The 18,769-nt window shown below is 47.0% G+C and overlaps 1 protein-coding gene across 4 annotated transcripts in view; it reads right to left on the reverse strand.

Moving 5' to 3' along the window:
• Positions 1–273: 273 nt before the first annotated feature.
• Positions 274–18,769, reverse strand: part of BLK (BLK proto-oncogene, Src family tyrosine kinase) — a 69,464-nt gene continuing 50,968 nt past the window's right edge. For 3 of the 4 annotated variants that reach the window (XM_050948843.1, XM_050948844.1, XM_050948845.1), the window contains exons 7-13: positions 16,392–16,541; positions 15,511–15,663; positions 12,145–12,324; positions 11,589–11,665; positions 5,482–5,632; positions 2,592–2,723; positions 274–1,081 (exon numbers count right to left, since the gene is read on the reverse strand). In XM_050948843.1, coding sequence (XP_050804800.1) covers positions 873–1,081; positions 2,592–2,723; positions 5,482–5,632; positions 11,589–11,665; positions 12,145–12,324; positions 15,511–15,663; positions 16,392–16,541 — 1,052 coding nt within the window. In that variant the 3' untranslated portion in view covers positions 274–872. The remainder of the gene's footprint in view (positions 1,082–2,591; positions 2,724–5,481; positions 5,633–11,588; positions 11,666–12,144; positions 12,325–15,510; positions 15,664–16,391; positions 16,542–18,769) is intronic. The other variant, XM_050948846.1, reaches the window with a different exon arrangement.

The raw sequence follows: 18,769 nt of genomic DNA on the forward strand, positions 1-18,769 counted from the left end.
GGCTATTAGCCAAGATGATCAGGGATGCAATCCTGTGCTCTGGGTGTCCTGAACCTCTGACTGCCAGAAGCTGGGAATGGATGACAGGGGATGGATCACGTGATAATTGCCCTCTTCTGTTCATTCCCACTGCAGCACCTGGCACTGGCCACTGTCAAAGACAGGATCCTGGGCTAGCTGGACCACTGGTCTGAGCCAGCATGGCCTACTTTCTTGTGTCACATGATTATCATGATGCCAAATGAGAGTTTAATAATGAAGGCAGAAGCGTGCTTGGATAACAAAGTTCTTTATTTGCTGGCCGGCAATAGGTGCTGCATGGACTGGCAGTCCTGGACGTTAAAGGCCCCAGCCAAACCAGTGCAGCACTGACAGAGACAGGGCCAGCTTCTCCCTTGATGCCCTGTCAACCCCCTGACAGGAAGGACCCAGCTCCAGGGGCAGGGAGTACATCAGTCTCCATGGGCCGGTCAGCCCTTGTCTTCTCTTATCCCACAAGGGAGTCCACTGGCCCCTACTGTGACGCCAATGTGACTGTGATGCAGATACTGGCTCCCTGGGCTCGGACTCCCATGCAAGGGATGAATGAGCTCTGCCAACTACTGATTACGCTTCTCTTTGCATCTCCACAGGCTTGCAGAGTCCCACCCCCTCCCTCCCAGAAGCCTCCAAAATGCATCATTTCCTAGCCTAATCTGGAACTGATCTGCATACACCAAACAAGGGGGAGGGGAAAGCCTGTATTAGATGTCCACAGGATACCCAAGCTAAGTGGCTGAAGAAGGCTTAGTGGAGGATCTTCCCCAGCCAGCACTCCATGCTGTCATCCGTCTCCTGCAACGCTGTCCCACAGGGGGTGGTGAGGTTCCTGGCTATGGCAGAGGCTCTGGCTCATACTGCTTTTCCGTTGCCGTGTAAAAATCCTCCAGGACGGACTGCAGGTACTCAAAGGTGGGCCTGTCTTCTGGCTTACTCCTCCAGCACCTCAGTATGATGGTGTAGAGTTCTCCAGGGCAATCGTCCGGGCATGGCATGCGATAGCCCCGCTCCAGGTTCCGAATGACCTCGGGGTTGGTCATGCCTAGAACAAAACACACCCCCCGACCCTGAGCGTGAGTTCACCATGCATGGGCGTCTATGTGCCAGGAGAGGAGAGCACAGCTTTAAAGCTGCAGAGCATCATGGCAGCTGCTGAGGCCACCCCCCAGGACAGAACTCAGCGGCTACTTATTATTATTGACATGGTGGTAGCTCCTAGAAGCCCCAGTGAAGATCAGGACTACATGGCATTAGGCACAGAAGCTGCCTCAGTAAACTCGCAGTCAGGGTACATCTACACTGCAATCACGGGGTGTGGCTGTCTCTCCTCTAGACACATCCAAGCTAGCTTCAGTCTCGCTAGCTCTGGTCCTGGAGCAGTAATGCCATGGGCTTAATGGTGGGCTGGCCACCTGCGTAATTACCCAGGTTTCCAGGCAGGCATGTACAGCCCATGCTGCTGCAACTTCACTGCGCCCCTATCTGAGCTAGCGGGATTAAATCTTGCTTGAGTCCAGCATCTTCTTCTTCCTTCTCCTTCTCCTTCTCCTTCTCCTTCTGGGGGGGAAGAGATAGCTCAGTGGTTTGAGTGTTGGCCTGCTAAACCCAGGGTTGTGAGTTCAATGCTTGAGGGGGCCATTTGGGGAACAGGGGTAAAAATCTGGGGATTAGTCCTGCTTTGAGTAGGAGGCTGGACTAGATGATCTCCTGAGGTCCCTTCCAACCCTGATATTCCATGACCTACCCTAGCCTGTTTAAGCCCTGTGTGCCTGATTGAGACCCCAGAGGGAGGCCAGCCTATAAAACCAATAAGGACCTTCCCCCTTAACAGAAGGGCAGAGGCAAAAGAACCCCGGAATCAACAAAATAATCAAACCAGGAAGGGGGGAGGCTGGTTAAAGGTCAAAACAAGGGCCCCAGAGTGGAACACTGAGCAGAGAACCCTGGACAGCACCCACTGCTCCAAGGTTAGCAGAGGAAGCTAACCAGAGGAACTCTGCTTGGAGGCATAGAAAGAGCAAGGAATGGTCCCAGAGAACCACTTCCTGCTCTTGGAGCAATGCCAGGCAGCTTTCCCTCTCTGCTTCCAGCACCATCTCTGAGAGCCATCTGCATTTCATGGACCAGTCCCAGCCCTTAGCTTCCCTACAGAGTTTGCCAACAAGGACACACCTAGGCTAAGCTGGCTGGTTTTGTGCCATAGACTGCTGCCCAGTGGGAACTGGATTGCAACCACCAGACACATTCCACATAGGCCACCAAACAGCCTACGCTTTGCAATGACTTTGTGGCTCTGATTCAGCAAAGCACTCAAGGACCTGAGTAGTTCCATCCATGGGGACTTAAATTTAAGCACCTGCTTAAGTGCTTCGCTGACTTGGGGCCTTGGCAGGAGTCAAGCAATTAACCTACTAGAGAGGTAAAAGGCTCCATATCTCATGGCTGATCCCCTGAGCAATAGTCCTCGTAACTTTGGAGTAGCAGTTTCAGCGGGAATTGTGATGCACTCCACAGTAAATGGGAAGGAAGGCTGTATTCTCGAGGAACTGTACCTGGATAAGGGGTCCTGCCATAGGTTATAATTTCTGTTAGAAGAATCCCAAATGACCAGACATCAGATTTGATTGTGAAAACCCCAAAATTAATTGCCTCTGGCGCTGTCCATTTAATAGGGAATTTGGCACCTGTCAGGAAGAAAGAAATTTGAAAAAGGACATTAATGTGGAGTGTCTTCCTGGATTCATACTCTGCACACTCTGCTCAAGTATGTTGGTTTTCAGAAGGTCTTATCCAGATGTTGGGGCTGATACAATGTTTGTTTAAAGTACAACTGAATCAAAATAATTCATCATAGAATGGACCAGTTCCTGGCTTTCCCCTTCACTATCAGGCATCCTTGTCTGTGTAATTTTATTTTGCTCTCTCTGGTTCTACTTTATAAAACAATGAATGGTCTATAACCTTAAAAAGCAAGTGCAAATTAAGATAAAAAGGTATCCAAATACATCAAAAATCACATGCAGCATGCAAACCACACATGCATGATATGAACATTACAGAAAATGAGTAATAGCCAACAGAAGAAAAGAACAGCTTGTAATTACACTAATAAAGTGAAAAGTGAAAAGGATCAAAAGGCTTAGAAGACCATTTTTTGTATCATCCATGGATTTAATAGATTTTGGCTTTGGAAGGAGGGATAGCTTAGTAGCTTGAACGTTGGTCTGGTAAACCCAGGGTTGTGAGCTCAATCCTTGAGGGGGCCGTTTGGGGATTGGTTCTGCTTTGAGCAGGGAGTTGGACTAGATGATCTCCTGAGGTCCCTAATGACCTATGATTCTATGAAAATACTTGCCATAAGTATTACTTCCAACAATAATATTTTAGAGATAGAGCCCAGGATTTTCAGGACCAAAGCACAGGCTGCAAACACTTGTGCTAAAGGAATGTTATAACTCATAGCACATGTAGCTTTTTACCTTCTATATGGCCTAACCATGAGTGGAGGGCATGGTGCATTCAGATAGGGATTAATATCTTTGTAATGATCTCCCTACCATGAGTAGTCAGTGGAGCAAGAATCCATAGGTGACGCATAAGTGAGGCTTTGAGAGGCTAAGCCATGGGGAGGAGGGAAGAGAGGGGCACTGAGAGCAGTGAGTGGGGGCATGGCCGCTGCCAGGAGAGGCAGGGCAGGGGGCTAGCCTCTCCAAGGGGAACCTTCACTTGCGACCTATGCTAGAACCCAAGATCTTTATCACAAAAACTAAAGCCTCTGTCACTTAAGGTAAAGGAGTAACTCCATTAGAGGCCAGCGGTAGTAGGATTTATCTTTTATGCAGATCAGCCACTAGAGAGGGACACAGTATTTAGCCAGTGTACTACAGAGGGTATGGAGAAATATAAATATATGTAAATTAAAAATATATATTTGAAAATCTGTCCCACTTTTATTTACCTGGAAAAACCTAAGTTCAGGGTTCTGTGGCTCTGCCAGCATCAGATGAGGGTAAGCCCACAATTCAGGTTTTATTAAGGACAAAACAACCCTAATATAAACTAAATATTATAACGATTTTGATGAAAACAGCATTTTGATTTAAACACCTCCCTGAAATCCTGCAAACCCAAACACAACGGGCACAGTATCAGAAATCAAACCCAACGCAAAACATTTTAGTTGAAATGAAACATTTTGTGGAGGGGGGGCGGCTTTTGAGATGTTCATGTTTTGTTGCAAATCAGAAGACATCTCGAAGTCTCAAAATCCTTTGCCAAACAGAATCGTCATCCTCCAGCCAGCTCTACGGGAGACCTAATGAAACTTAAAAAACGGTCTGTTTTGTTTCCCGTATACTTTATAAAGGCTCATAGCAAGCTGAATGAATCTCTCTCATAACCAGCATCTGGGTAGCTAAAGAATACTATAGCTGAGTAAACTGTATTTTGCTGTGTGCCAGTCGGGTGTGGCTAGACAGATGAGTGAATTGAACCACCTAGCTCAATACCCTTTTGGTGCTCACATTCTCTTAGTCCCACATATTACCATAGCAGAAACCCAAACTGGGAGCTTTGTTCAGGGCACTGGCTCTATCAGTTGATTCAAAAAGCAGCTTCATATAAACGGAGCCAGCTAGAAGTTGCTCCTTGCGTATCTTTTTATAGAGATACTTCCCCCCTCGGAAGAACCACTAACAGAACCACAGCGCTAGCCAGATATGTCTCCAAACTTGGGGGGATGGAAGTTAAAAATCCAAATTGTGTCAATTGTCCTTGGCTTTTACACCTGGCCACACCAAAACCCTGGATCAGAATGGAGGCCGTGTTTCAAATCTGGATCCAAACCCAAATTTTGCAGTTCAAGCCCATTTCTTACAGTTTCATTGTATATTGCACCACTATAGTATGCAGATATAGGTAAAAAAAATTTTCATTTCCCTGCAAAGACTTCAGTTCAGGAGTCAGTTTTTCCCCTAGCCTCAGGGAGGTTGAGTTTATCCACTAGCAGAGCCAGAGATCTTAGCATGAATCCATAGGATGCCCCTGTATCTATAGTATTCTACTCCATAAGAACATAAGAACGGCCATACTGGGTCAGACCAAAGGTCCATCTAGCCTAGTATCCTTTTTCCAACTGTGGACAGTGCCCTAGAGGGAATGAACAGAACAAGTAATCATCAAGTGATCTATCCCCTATCACCCGTTCCCAGCTTCTGGCAAACAGCGGCAAGGGACACCATCCCTGCCCATCCTGGCTAATAGCCACTGATGGACCTATCCTCCATGAATCTATCTAGTTCTTTTTTGAACCCTGTTTTAGTCTCCAACGTTATATTCATTCTGTGTGGGCGTGGAATTGTGAGAAGGAGAAACGCAAGCTGCAAATGTAACTGGTACTTCTTCAGCTAGGTTCTTCCGTACAGTGCCATGAGTGGAACCTACCTTCTTGGGCCAGGTACTCATTTTCTATTATCCTGGCCAGGCCAAAATCAGCAATTTTACAGCAGAGCGTCTCAGAGACAAGGATGTTGGCTGCTCTCAGGTCTCGGTGGATAGAGTTCATTCTCTCGATGTATGCCATTCCTTCTGCAACCTAGGAGAGCAGACATGGCCACAGTGTTTACCACGAGAATATTCAAATAAGCCTCCTGGTCCCTAGACATTAAAGATGGAAAAGACCTTGTCCATCCCCTCCCTGACACAAGATTGTGCTGTTATTCCGTGTATTATGGTAGCACCTACCGGCTGCAGATGAGATTAGGGTCGGACTGCGCTCAGTGTACATAGGAAGAGACAATCCCTGCCTCAAAGAGTATAGACAAGACAGACAAAGTGTGGCAGAAAGGAAGGGTTGTTCTTGCCATTTTACAGATGGGGAAATGAGGCACAGACAGATGAAGAGACTTGGCCACAGGACATCTGTGATAGAATCAGAGACTAAGCCTAGATCTTCTGATTCCAAGGCTCAGTCACAAGACCATCTTTAATCCCCTACATCTTGGCGTTTAGTTGAAAACATTGCAGATTAAATTAAAAAAACCTCTTCCCATTTTTCAGTCATAGCCAGAATAGTTTAAATCTAAGATGATCAACAGGAAATGATCATTAATAATCTCATCCATTCACCTCTTCTGTACAGTGTGGCATGGACAGCCAAGCAGTATAGGTAAGCATACAGTCATCACTCACTGAGAGACCAATGGAAGCTGTATCCTAGAGCGTTAATATGATGGGAATGTGTTAGCATTCTGAGCCAAGCCCCTGACCCTGCTCATGTCCCTCTTAGAAACACTCCCTGAACTGAGCTAACTTCTATATAATTTGATTATTATTGTTTTTGGTCTGAGATGCTGAGCTCCTTAGAGCAAGGGACCAGAGTTTGGGAAGTGTCGAACGCATGATAAACTCTCCTGTAAATAAGAGTAATAGCAAGTTTTAGGGTTTGCGGGCTTTCAAAGAATCATGGACTCATAGATTTTAAGGTCAGAAGGGACCATTATGATCGTCTGGTCTGACCTCCTGCATAACATAGGCCACAGAATCTCACCCACCCACTCCTGTATCAACCCCCTAACCCAGTGGTTCTCATACGTTTTTACTGGTGATCCCTTTTACACAGCAAGCATCTGTGTGTGAACCCTCCCCCTTTTACATTAAAAACACCTCTTTACATATTTAATACCATTATAAATTCTGGAGGCAAAGTCGGGTTTGGGGTGGAGGCTGACAACTCATGACCCACCATGTAATAACCTCATGACCCCCTGAGGGCTCCTGACCCCCCAGTTTGAGAACCCCTGCCCCAACCTATGTCCGAGCTATTGAAGTCCTCAATTTGTGGTTTAAAACTTCAAAGGGCAGCGAATCCTCCAGCAAGTGACCCATGCCTCACGTTGCAGAGGAAGGCGAAAAACCGCCAGGGCTTCTGCCAATCTGCCCTGGAGGAAAATTTCTTCCCGACCCCAAATATGGTGATCAGTTAAACCCTGAGCATGTGCGTAATACTCACCAGCCAGACATCCAGGAAAGAATTCTCTATAGTAACTCAGATCCCACCCCATCTAACAACCCATCACAGGCCATTGGGCCTATTTACCACTAATAGTCATAGATCAATGAATTGCCAAATTTGGCTTTGCAGAAGCAGGGAGCTCTGAAGGGGTATTTGAAAAGTGACAGGTTCAGCTTTAGCCCAGACACTCAGGGCAATGGGTGGATGAGTATAAGCCCTGGCAAGAAGGCCTAGCACCAATCTGGGTTTTCACACGCCCTGAGGTTAGGGCATTACGATTTTCCACCCATTAAGATTCTCATCAGCTTCTTGCTTACATGTGGTTTTAAACAGGATACTAACATGTACTTTCCAAATATGTATTTCACCCTCTATCAACACCCTTCAAGCTTGAGCGCTGCTTGCCTCAGTGGAAAATGGAAGAATTGATGTCACTTCCTGTCCTGATGTTAATGAGATAGCACTAGACTATACGGTTTCCTTTCAGCATGTGTGTGCATCCGAGTGTGTGTGTGTGAGACTGACCACAGGATGAATTCGGTGCACCCAAAACTTTCTAATTTTAACTACAGGTGATGCTACTGGCTGCAAATTGCGTCTGAAGGGTCAAGTTGCCTTGGGACATGACGTATTCAAAACACCACGAGTAAACATGTTGTGAAAGAGCATGACTAGCTTTACATCACCCCAGCCAGAAACAGTCAGTGATTAACTGAAGCCCAGCAATTGGGGTTTGGAAAGTTCTGGCTCTGCACCAGGCCTGCAATGGCACAGATGTGCACAGCGTGAAGGGATGCAAAAAATCCCTGTGTAGCTCCTGCACTGGCTTGGCGAGCTGAAGCCTCCTTTACAATCATAGAATATCAGGGTTGGAAGGGACCTCAGAAGGTCATCTAGTCCAACCCCCTGCTCAAAGCAGGACCAATTCCCAACTAAATCATCCCATCATTAGGTGCATGTGATAGATTCACTGTCTTCAGGCTGCAAGATCCCAGCATTCTGTGGCCTGTGCTGAAATCCTCTGGTCTGTGTTATGCAGGAGACTAGACTAGATGATCATAGTAGTCTCTTCTGGGTTTATAATCTACCTGTCTCTGCTATGCTGGGCACACACATAGCAAGTCCAGCCATTGGAATGCGTTTTGTCAGCCCTTGTGCCTGGCAGGAGATATTCTCCGCTTTATACATGGGCCATAGGAGGGACCTGACTGTAGGAACTTTAATGGGGATTTATGACGCTAACAGTGCATGCCCCCTACTTCCCTCTATTTGAAGATTAAACCAAAGATTCAGTAGCTTGAGATTTCTCTGCTTAATAAAGAACAGGGCCTGTGAATAGAAACAGATAGCATTGCCCACTTGGGTGGGATTTTCAGAGAAAGCATCCCTAAGCATTCCTTCAGAAGCATCCCTAAGTGCTTTAGAGACACATGCGTGTGTAGTGGCGTGTCTCAGTGTCATCCCTTTGGGCAGCAAGGAAAGGGTTAACACAGGCCCAGCTGGGTTGAATGCCGCCTCCGCTGCAAAGAGGTTTGGAGCCCAGAGCACTGGAGTTCTGAGGGCAGCTGGACAGATGCTCTACCTGCAGGAAAGGGCCCCTGTCTCCCATGCTAGGCCAGGAGTGGGAGGATGATCAGCATAAATGTGCTGATTTGCAGGCAATTGGTTTGTTTCTTTGGAGGGGACTGACTAGAACAAGCCACTGTCACATTCCTTTGGGCTGGGCTACTGAGACCCCAACGGTCTCTTGTTAAACTAAGAATCTTTCCATTAGAGGGCAGTTTTAGAGGACCTGGGCCTCTTGCACTTGCTTAGGGAGGGCTCCAGCAGAAGGTAAGCCAGTCTGGAGGTCATGAGATCCCCTTTCACCCCAGACTCTCAAAGTGCTTGGCAAGTGTTCTGCTGAGGTCAAGCATGGATGGAACAATGCATGTTGGGCCCTGGGGTCACTACAGCCCGCACCACCCCAGTGAAGATAACGGGCTGATGGCTTCACTGTGGAATTCTCTAGCCCATATTTGACCTGGGGCTGCACTTTGGTCTCTCCAGATTAGAGCTGGCTGAATTTTTTTGGATTAATAGTTTATTAGCAGAAAAATGCAGTTTCAGGTCGACCAAAACTATTTGTGAATTCCGGTCAAATTTGATGGATAGCTTTGGCTGGTTTTTTTTTTTTTTCCTGAAAAAATTGAAATGTTTTGACATTTTCTAAATGAAACATTTCAACTTTTTGTTTTGAAACATTTCCTTTAGATATTTAGCTAGTTTTATTTGTAAAAAACAAAGAAATGAAAGGGTAAAAAAACTCCTGGAAAAGAAACAGAATAGAATGGAAAAAAAATCCAACAATAACAAAACATTTTGTTCAACCTGAAATAATTTTTTTTCATTTATTTGTTTCAATAAGACAAACCAAAAATTTTTGGGTTTGAGTCCACCAGAAACAATTCCCCCCGCCCCACCACCTGCCCTAATATTTTGATTTGGTGGCTAAACTGAAAAAAAAAATCAATTATTTCATAGACTATCAGGGTTGGAAAGGACCTCAGGAGGTCATCTAGTCCAACCCTCTGCTCAAAGCTCAAAGCAGGGCCAATCCCCAGACAGATTTTTACCCCAGTTTCCTAAATTTGCTCAGCTTTGCTCCTGATATGGCATTTTTCTCTCTCTTCCCTACAAACTCATTGGGCCAAATTCCCCGGTGTAACCCCCAACTGAAGGAGTTACCTGAGGGTTAAATTTGGTCGGTTGTGTTTCTCTTCGGGAATTTCAAACTAACCGATGATTATTTCCTTCAAGTTATAAAAAACAGAAACAACTTCTAACCACTAAGTCTGCAGCTGCTCCCCTTACTCTATTACGGATATCAAAGGTAGGGCAGCAGACCAGATTTTATCACGAGTGAAGAGGAAAAGAATTGTTACACCATTCACGAGAGGGATAAAAATAGCTAATGGGGTGGCTTCTTAAAGATATTTCAGTATTTTTGCTTCTGGGTAAAATGAAAAGCAGATGCTTCTGTCGTGTCAGATAGCACCTCCTCAGAAATACACATTTCCAGGTATTTTATTCATTTAAAAACAAATATGAATTGTGGCTGGATGCTGTAGTACCTTGGAAAAGAGACTTGTTAAATATAACAACTGAAAATTACTGTGAAGTTAGCTCATCGCCACCAAAGAGCGGAATGGTGGCCATGTGGCTAAGGAATTGCATTGGGTGCCAAGAGCACTGGGTTCTCATGTCAGCTCTGACCTTGGATGGGTCCTCAGTCAGGCTTTCTAATATACTCAATGCCAGCCTAGCTCTTCTCCTGTTGAAATCAATGACAAAGCTCATATTGATTCCACCAGGAGCAGTGTTAAGCCAGCGTTAAGTGCTTCTGAAAATCCCCAGCTTTGTGGGCAAGACCCTGCAGCTCAGTTTCCCCACCCATATAAGGTGGTTAATATGTGTATGTATCTCCAAAGAAGTTGTGAAGCTACATTGGTTAATGTTTGCAAAAAAACACTTTGAGATCATCAGATAGAGGACACAGTGGTCATATTACAAGAATAAGTGTTGCCTAATGTTAGGCACCTCAGTGCATGTTAATCCCCCTTACTATGTTGCCTCATCTTCAGAGGGGCTAAGCACTCATTACTGCCAATCAAGTCAGCTAGAACTGGAGATGCTCAGCATCTCTGAAAACCAGATTTTCTTCTTGCCTGTGTCCCTACATATAGTAGATCACTGTCACTCCAGAGCAGGACCTTCTCTTACTAAGGCTGTCTGGAGAAAAGAGAAAAGACTTTTCTGCTCACTAAGCCAGGAAAGACTCTGTCTTCCATATTACGCAGAGTGCTAAGAAAAGGGTCCCTATGTGAGGTGTCCGATGGTGCTGCTGATGCGCTGACATTCCCATCAATACTGCAGGTGAAAGGAGGAACCCCTGGCTATTACCTCTGGAAGTTCAGAGTCATAGATTCTAAGGCCAGAAGGGACCATTTTGATCATCTTGTCTGATGTCCTGCATAGCACAGACTATAGAACTTTTCTGAATTAATTCCTGCTTCAAGTCCAATAACTTTTACAAAGCTTCTAGAAAATATTCAATCTTGATTTAAAAGTGACCGGTCCTGGAGAATCCACCCCCCAACCCTTGGTAAGTTGCTCCACTGGGCAATTACCCTCAACGTTAAAAAATGCACATTATTTCTAGTCTGAATTTGTCTAACCTCAACTTCCAGCCATTGGTGGTTGTTATACCTTTATCTGATAGATTGAAGAGCTCTCTGTTATCAAATTTCAGTTCCCAGTATAAATATGTATAGACTGTGATCAAGTCACCCCTCAACCTTCTCTTGGATAAGCTAAATAGATGGAACCCTTTGAGTCCATCACCATCAGGAATATTTTCCAATCTTTTAACCATGTTCATAGCTCTTCTCTGAACCCTCTCCAATAATATGTATCCCCTTTGCGCCTGCAAACATGTCATCTTGGATAACATTGCACTGTCTTTCAAACGCTCATCCTGGTGTCTTTGACTACAGACCTGGGCTGACATGTCAATGAGTTTCGGGAGAGTTAGTTGGCTTCCATCCTCTGTCTTCAGAAAGTCCAGCAAGCACCCTGTGAAAGAGGAGACACACGGTGTTCTCTGGACGATATGATTTGAGTGAAAGTTACACATTAGGTCCCAGTCCTTCTTTAGCCATTGCTATCCAACCTGTCTACAGCTTTTTTACTTCTGGGAAGATCTCAGGAACTTCATTGTCTCTATCAAGTGCACCAGGATTCTTTACGCTACCCACTGATCAGCTGTTCGGTGGCAGGCAGGAAGCACTGGGGGTGGAGTGAGAGCAGGGTGTGCTCAGGGGAGGAGCAGGGCAGGAAGAGGTAGAGCGAGGGCAGGACCTTGGGGAGAGGGCGGAGCCTCGGGGCGGAGGAGAGCTGGAGCACCCACCCAGAAAAATGAAAGTCAGCACCTGGGGCATCGTCCCCTACATTACCTGTTGCAAGCACAGGATTTTCACAAACCCTAAGCACTGGCCTAACCTTTGAAACTCAGCCAAAATGTCTAAAGAATAAAGCCCAGGGAGGCTCTTTACCGTTGGCCATGTACTCTGTCACAATGTAGATTGGCTGTTTGGTGACTACTGCATGGAGCCGGACCAGCTTGTCATGCTGGAGCATCTTCATCAAGTTTGCCTCAGCCAGGAAGGCATCAGGAGGCATGGATCCCTCCTTTAGGGTCTTCACAGCCACCTTCACACTGTTCTTATAATAGCCTGCAGCAAAAAAGACAGGAGGGTCTCACTACTTCTGAAGCTCTGTGGCTCAGTTTCCCCATCTGTACAATGGGGATAATAGGCCTTCCCTATCTCACCGGAGTGTTATGAGAGTAAATATGTCAAAGATTACGAGATGCTCAGTTACCTCATAGACTTTAAGGTCAGAACAGACCATCATGGTCATTTGATCTGACCTCCTGAACATTGCAGGCCACAGAACCTCACTCACCCACTCCTGTAATAGACCCCTAACCTCTGGCTCAGCTACTGAAGTCCTCAAATCACGGTTTAAAGACTTCAGGTTATAGATAATCCACCATTTACACAAGTTTAAATCTGCAAGTGAACCAGGCCCCATGCTGCAAACATGTTGCAGAGGAAGGCAAAACCCTCCCACAGGGTCTCGGCCAATCTGACCTGGGAGAAAATTCCTTCCCAATCAGTAAGACCCTGAGCATGTGGGCAAGACCCACCAGGCAGATACCTGGGAAAGAATTATCTGTAGTTACTCAGAGACCTCTCCATCTAGTGTCCCATTTTCAGTGATGTGGGGGGAGGGTCACCTACCTAAGATAGAAAACTAACAGCAAGAAGCCCTTTGATGTGATGGTCTGGTCTTCCTGTTACCGTGTGAAATAGCTAAACATACCAATCAATGTGCTAAGCAATAGGGTATCTACCACGGGGAACAATCCTTCCAAGATGGCAGAAGCCTCAGAAGGAAGTGGAGAGGACCCATCTCCCCTGAGAGGGTCTCTGTGTAGTAGGGTTGCCAACTTTGGTTGGACGAATTCCTGGAGGTTTCATCACACGACAGTATCTTTAATTCAAGATTAATCTTTAATTCCTGGAGACTGTCTCCAGGACAATCCTGAAGGCATTGGCAACCCTACTGTGTAGAGGTTCCAGGAAGGTGTGGTGGAGAGTGGAGGCAGCTGGGTACACACTAGGAACTGGGGAAACAGACTGCAGTGCACTGGTGGGGGATGCTGGAGTGATGGAGAGGATGGCCCATATAAGCACTGTTTTCAGCCAGTCTGTAATAGATCTTGTGGAGTTCATGCCTCCGGGGAGTAGGTAACCTTGGAAGAGGTTTAGAGGCTATTCCAGAGGGTAGTGTCCCCAGAATGAAAGAGGCAGGGGATCCAGGCCACATTTCGGTGGCTCCCTTTTCCATGCTGGGGATGGGGAGGGAAGGAGCCTTTAAGGGTTCTGTTCTGGAGGAGCTGAGCAATAAAGCACAGGGTGGTGTGAGGTTATTGAGTTCCTGGTGAGAGGAATCATGAATGTTCCACAGGAGGAAGACAGACCAGGGCCTCCAGTCTACTCCCCTTTCTCCGCCAATGCGGGATTATCCCCATGGCAGCGGTTCTCAACTAGGTATCAGGTTTCAGGGGGCCGCCAAGCCAGGCCAGCATTAGACTCGCTAGGGCCCAGGGTAGAAAGCTGAAGCCCACTGCATGAGGCTGAAGCCGAGGGCCCTGAGCCCCACCTTCCTGGGGCTGAAGCCTGAGCAATGTAGCTTCATGGGGGCCCCTGTGGCGTGGAGCCCTGGACAAACTGCCCTGCTTGCTACCCTCTAACTCTGGTCCTGGCTTTTATATGCAGAAAACCAGTTGTTGTGGCACAGGCAGGCCGTGGAGTTTTTATAGCATGTTGGGATGAGCCTCAGAAAGAAAAAGGTTGAGAACCCCTGCCCTATGGCATATTCTCAGGACCTTTCTGAGGTCTGGTTTTAAGTCACTTAAACAATGTGGTTTCCACCACTTCCCTTGAGACGGCTCCCTTGCTTACCAGACCCCGACTGATAGGAAATGTTCTCCTCATATACGGCCTTCATGTCCTTTGCCGTGTCATCCCATTTCTCAGCTATCTAGCTATGCCCCTCACCGTGGTGTCTGACTCCATAATGACTGTGTGCGCAAAGTCCTAGCTCCTTTCAAGTCTTCTGCACTGTGCTGGCCACAACTGCAATTCCTGCACTCTCCTGGGAGCAATCAACCACAAAGAGGTGGAAGAAGAGGAGAAGTTAAGCTCCAGCTCCTTCCCACCCTGACCAGCCACGTATAGGAGCACAAGTTGCATCCTTTGAAGGGGGATGCATGGTCCCTGTGTGGTAGGTAGGTATAGTGTCCCTCAAGGCACACAGCCTCCCACTACTCACCTCCCCCTGGCCCCACAAGCCGGGCTGTAACAGATGGCAATTTCCTGCAATATCCGGAATGAACTTTCCTGAATTAGATTTAATCTTATTTCCTACCTTTGGCATCCATTGTATTAAACATGCGATCGTTTATGTGTTATTGTAGGACTGCAATGTAAATGTTAGAAACTTCAAAGAACTGTCTGGGACAATACGTGTTAAGTGGGATTCCTAGGAAGTACCCGGGAGGCCTTTTGAAGCTACACCTCGGGAAGAAAAATGACCTGCTTCTGGAAATTCCAGATCAAAGACCCCTGAACTGTATCAAGGGAAGAGTAAACTTTTCAGGAGGGGGCTAGTTCTAGGCTCAGGCTATTTGGAACCTGTTTTCTGGGTGGTTTGAAGGATTCTCCTGCCAGAACCCATGTTGGAGACAGCTGGGGCAGGCCAGAGGGATCTCTGATAAGCTTATTAGCATATACATAGGTTCTTCTACTGTTTTAATGTGTTTTCTCTGGAATGTGTTTACCTTAAGAATAAAATAGGCTTGGATAGGAAGTGGTGGGTGGCAACCTATAACTGTTGACAATCACTCTGTTATTAGTCTCTGAAAAGAAAGCATGCAAGCCTGTTTCGGCAGCCAGTCTTTTGCTGGGAATAACACAGGAAAGGCAGGAACTCTTCAGGGTGGACATTTCCCAGTCAGGAGGGACAGAGATGTCTCCCCCCAGGAAAGGCAATGGCTAGAGGGCCAGAAGCTTGGGAGGAGGTGCCCTTGCTGAAACACTAAGGGAAAACACAGGTGCAGTTGTCTTATACCTGTGGCAAAAGCTGTGCTTTAAAGCCTCAATACAGCCCAAAAGAAGCACAGTTGAATGGGCTGCATAATTCCCAGCTCTCCCCCACCACGAGCAGCGGCCTGGGTCCTAGCAAGGTCCTGCATTCGTGACAATTCTGAGAAAACAAGGTTTTCCCTTTTCCTGTGGCCATGTGTAGCAACTGGGGCTGACCCTGCTGGGCCTGGAAAGCACTGCACTTACCCATCCATACTTCTCCAAACTGTCCTGCACCAAGTTTCTTCACAAGCTTCAGAGACTCCCGTGGGATTTCCCATTCATCCTGCGCCCAGGGCCTTTGGGGAACCAGGGATGTGCATGGAGTGGTCAGCCTCTGGCACAGACCATCCCCTTTGTCTGGGTATTGAGAGAACACTTGTCAGCTCATTGGTAAAGAGCCAAGCCCTCCACCCAGCCTCCAGCCTGAGTCGCTGGGCTGGAGACGTGCAGAGGGTAATTCTCCTCCTCTTCCTCAGCGTGTGGAATGGCCACTCCACACAGGCTGCTTCAGCCCCAAAGCTCTGAACACCCCAGGAGCTGGCCTGGAGGACCCATGCAATGGCAGATCCCCTAGCGCTGCCCTTCCCCAGCCGGCTCATGCCCCAGTGCCTCACAGTGATTGCAAATTCCCCCTGAACACCTCTCTCCGGAATCCAGTCTTTACACACATCCCTTCCCCCGGGGATCCTCCATGGTCCCTTCTGTGCCTCGTGAAGCTCGCTGTGCCCCTGGAAGGGGCGGTTTTGCTCGTGCGCACGTTCGATTTGAGGTAGTCACTTTGCTTATGGCTGTGGGGGGAGTGACCAGCAGGGGCTGCTCGACTCGCTCCATATACCTGCATTCTGCTGCACCCCCTCCCAGTGCTAGCTAGAGTAGGCGTTTCATGCCCACCCTGTGTCCACCTCCCCCTTCCCTATACTGCTACCTATTACAGGCATTGCTCCACATGCAGTCGCTGCTCAATGGGCGTGTGACTGATTGATAACCCCCGACTAGCCATGAGGCACCAGAGCATGTGGCCTCCTCATTCCAGCAATCTCAAATGCTATGACAGACGGCCCTGTACGGGAACACGGGCAGCTTACTGCTGTAATGCTGGACTAGCTGGTGCAGTGAGGAAAAGGTGATCCTGGGGGAGATGTAGTATCCCCCGCCGTCTAAGGAGCGGATCCTGTAGTGTTTGATGATGTCACCTTGAGCAGAGGTGCTGTCTCTCACGGACAGTGAAAAGGCATCTGGGGAGCAAGCAGAAGAAACCACACTTACTGGCCTGACTGGCACTGTCTAAGACAAACCTGATGGCTTTCATCTTCCTTCAGTAGCCCCGTGTCTGCAATGGGATACAGCCCCTCTCACAGACAAGTGAGTCTGTGCTGGGAATATTCAGGTGCAGGGCACGCTACACGACTGCCCCACATCCATCTTCCGTCTTGGTGAGATCCGGGCACTTGTCCTTTTAGCCATATCACATTTCATAGGGACATAGCATTTACCAGTTTGGATCTAGCTTTTGGTCCATGAGGTCCAGCAACCCCATGGAGAACACTAGATGCTTCCGAGCATGTATGTCTGTGGGGACTAAGTTAATATTCACCCATGAAAGCTCATGCTCCAATACATTTGTTAGTATATAAGTTGCCACAAGACTCTGTTGCTTTGTACAGATCCAGAAGAACACAGTTACCCCTCTGAGACTTCACACACTGGTGATGACCATCTCAGTATCTGGCAAAGCACCTCAGTCCTGACATAGAACCATAGAATCATAGAATATCAGGGTGGAAGGGACTTCAGGAGGCCATCTAGTCCAACCCCCTGCCCAAAGCAGGATCAATCCCCAATTAATGCAACATCCTTATTATTTAAATCCTGGGATTTCATGCAGGTCTGAAAATACACCTCTATTCTGCTCTTCTCAGCTCCCTGCTAGTCCAGTCCAATATGGGTTGCCAGCAGCCAGTACATTTATGGAATGATAGTTTAAAATGAACATCAGTAAAAATGGCAAGACAGTGTAGAGACAGTATTTCCTTTGTCTGCACTATGTTTCCAGACTAGGACTATGCCAGATTAACCTGGATTTATGTGATTTTTTGAAGTTTGAAGTACTGGATTCTATAGAAGAAAATCTGTCATATAGGACCATAAACAAAAGTCATATGCGTCCAAAATTGCTTTGAAATCGTAGTATTCCAGACATGGGAGGACTTTTAAAAATGTGTAATACCGACCCATTGGCCTTTTTTGTATTTTGTTTTGTGTCAGTAAAAAATGTGGAAGGTCAGTATGAATATGGTTAAGTGCTAGTTGTCTTATCTGTATAAGTATTCCTGGTCCATCCCTCCCCGCCAGACATGCAATATTCTTTGCTATTCCTGTCTTGAGCCCCCATCACCCTGTCAATGCACTTCAGCCTGGTCTGCAATACCCCCTACTAGTTCACTCTTGCATTGCGATGCAACCCTGAGCCCTGACCAACAGCATTCCCTGCTATTCCAGTCCTGACTGTTCTGCCAACTCACCTTGCTCCCACCCTGCAGCCATACCCATTCCTGCTGCAGCCCTGAGTCTCTCCTAAGCGGTGACTGGAAACCATGACCAATTGTGCTTGTCTCTTACATAAAATTCTTCTGGATATATTCACCCTGACGCAGATTCAGCTTCTGGGGAATGAGGATTCAGGAGGTCTTTGGGCCAATGCTTTCAAAAGTGGCCAGTAATTTTGGGATGCCTCTGTTTTTGGGTTACAAGACTGAGACTACTTGGGTCTGATTTTCAGAGTGTGCTGAGCAATCAGTTTTTAACTGAAAACTACTGGACCCTTAGCGACTGGAACAAACGCTGAAGGACAGTGGTGGAGTCTCCATCTCTTGCGATCCTCAGCTCAAGACTAGATGCCTTTCTGGAAGAGATGTTTGTGATGCAGAAGATCAGACTAGGTGATCGGATGGGCCCTTGTAGCCTTAACATCAATAACTCAGTGACGTGAAAAGAAGCGATGGCGCTCGACACCTCTGCAAGTCAGCTCAAGTTGGCCAACCAAAAATGGAGGCAGGCAAAACTAGGGGTCACTTGGTGGAAATCCAGATCCTGATTATCCAAGTATCCTCTTCTCCAGCACTTCTGTTTGCTTGAGATTAACTTGCTTTTCTCAACGAAGTATCCCACCCTAATAAGAGCTTTGCCTGATGATTAGTATCTAGCGGTTCTACAGGCAAATCAATCAGCTGTCTAATGCTAGCCTTAATATTTACCCTGCCATTTATGTTAATGAATGGCTGTATCATTCTGGGCAGTGTAGAATGCACTTCAGCTGGCACGGGAGTTTAGTCTGTTTCTTGAACTTCGTCAGGGCACTCCTTTTTTTCCTAAGCAGCTCCGGTTTATTTCAGAGGAGCGGAAGAAAAGATTTTTTCACAGTGGTTTCCATTGCTGTTCATCTGAAATGCGAGACCGCCAGGGT

This window comes from Gopherus flavomarginatus, chromosome 4 (genome assembly GCF_025201925.1).
Source record: "Gopherus flavomarginatus isolate rGopFla2 chromosome 4, rGopFla2.mat.asm, whole genome shotgun sequence".
Classification (NCBI taxonomy): domain Eukaryota; kingdom Metazoa; phylum Chordata; order Testudines; family Testudinidae; genus Gopherus; species Gopherus flavomarginatus.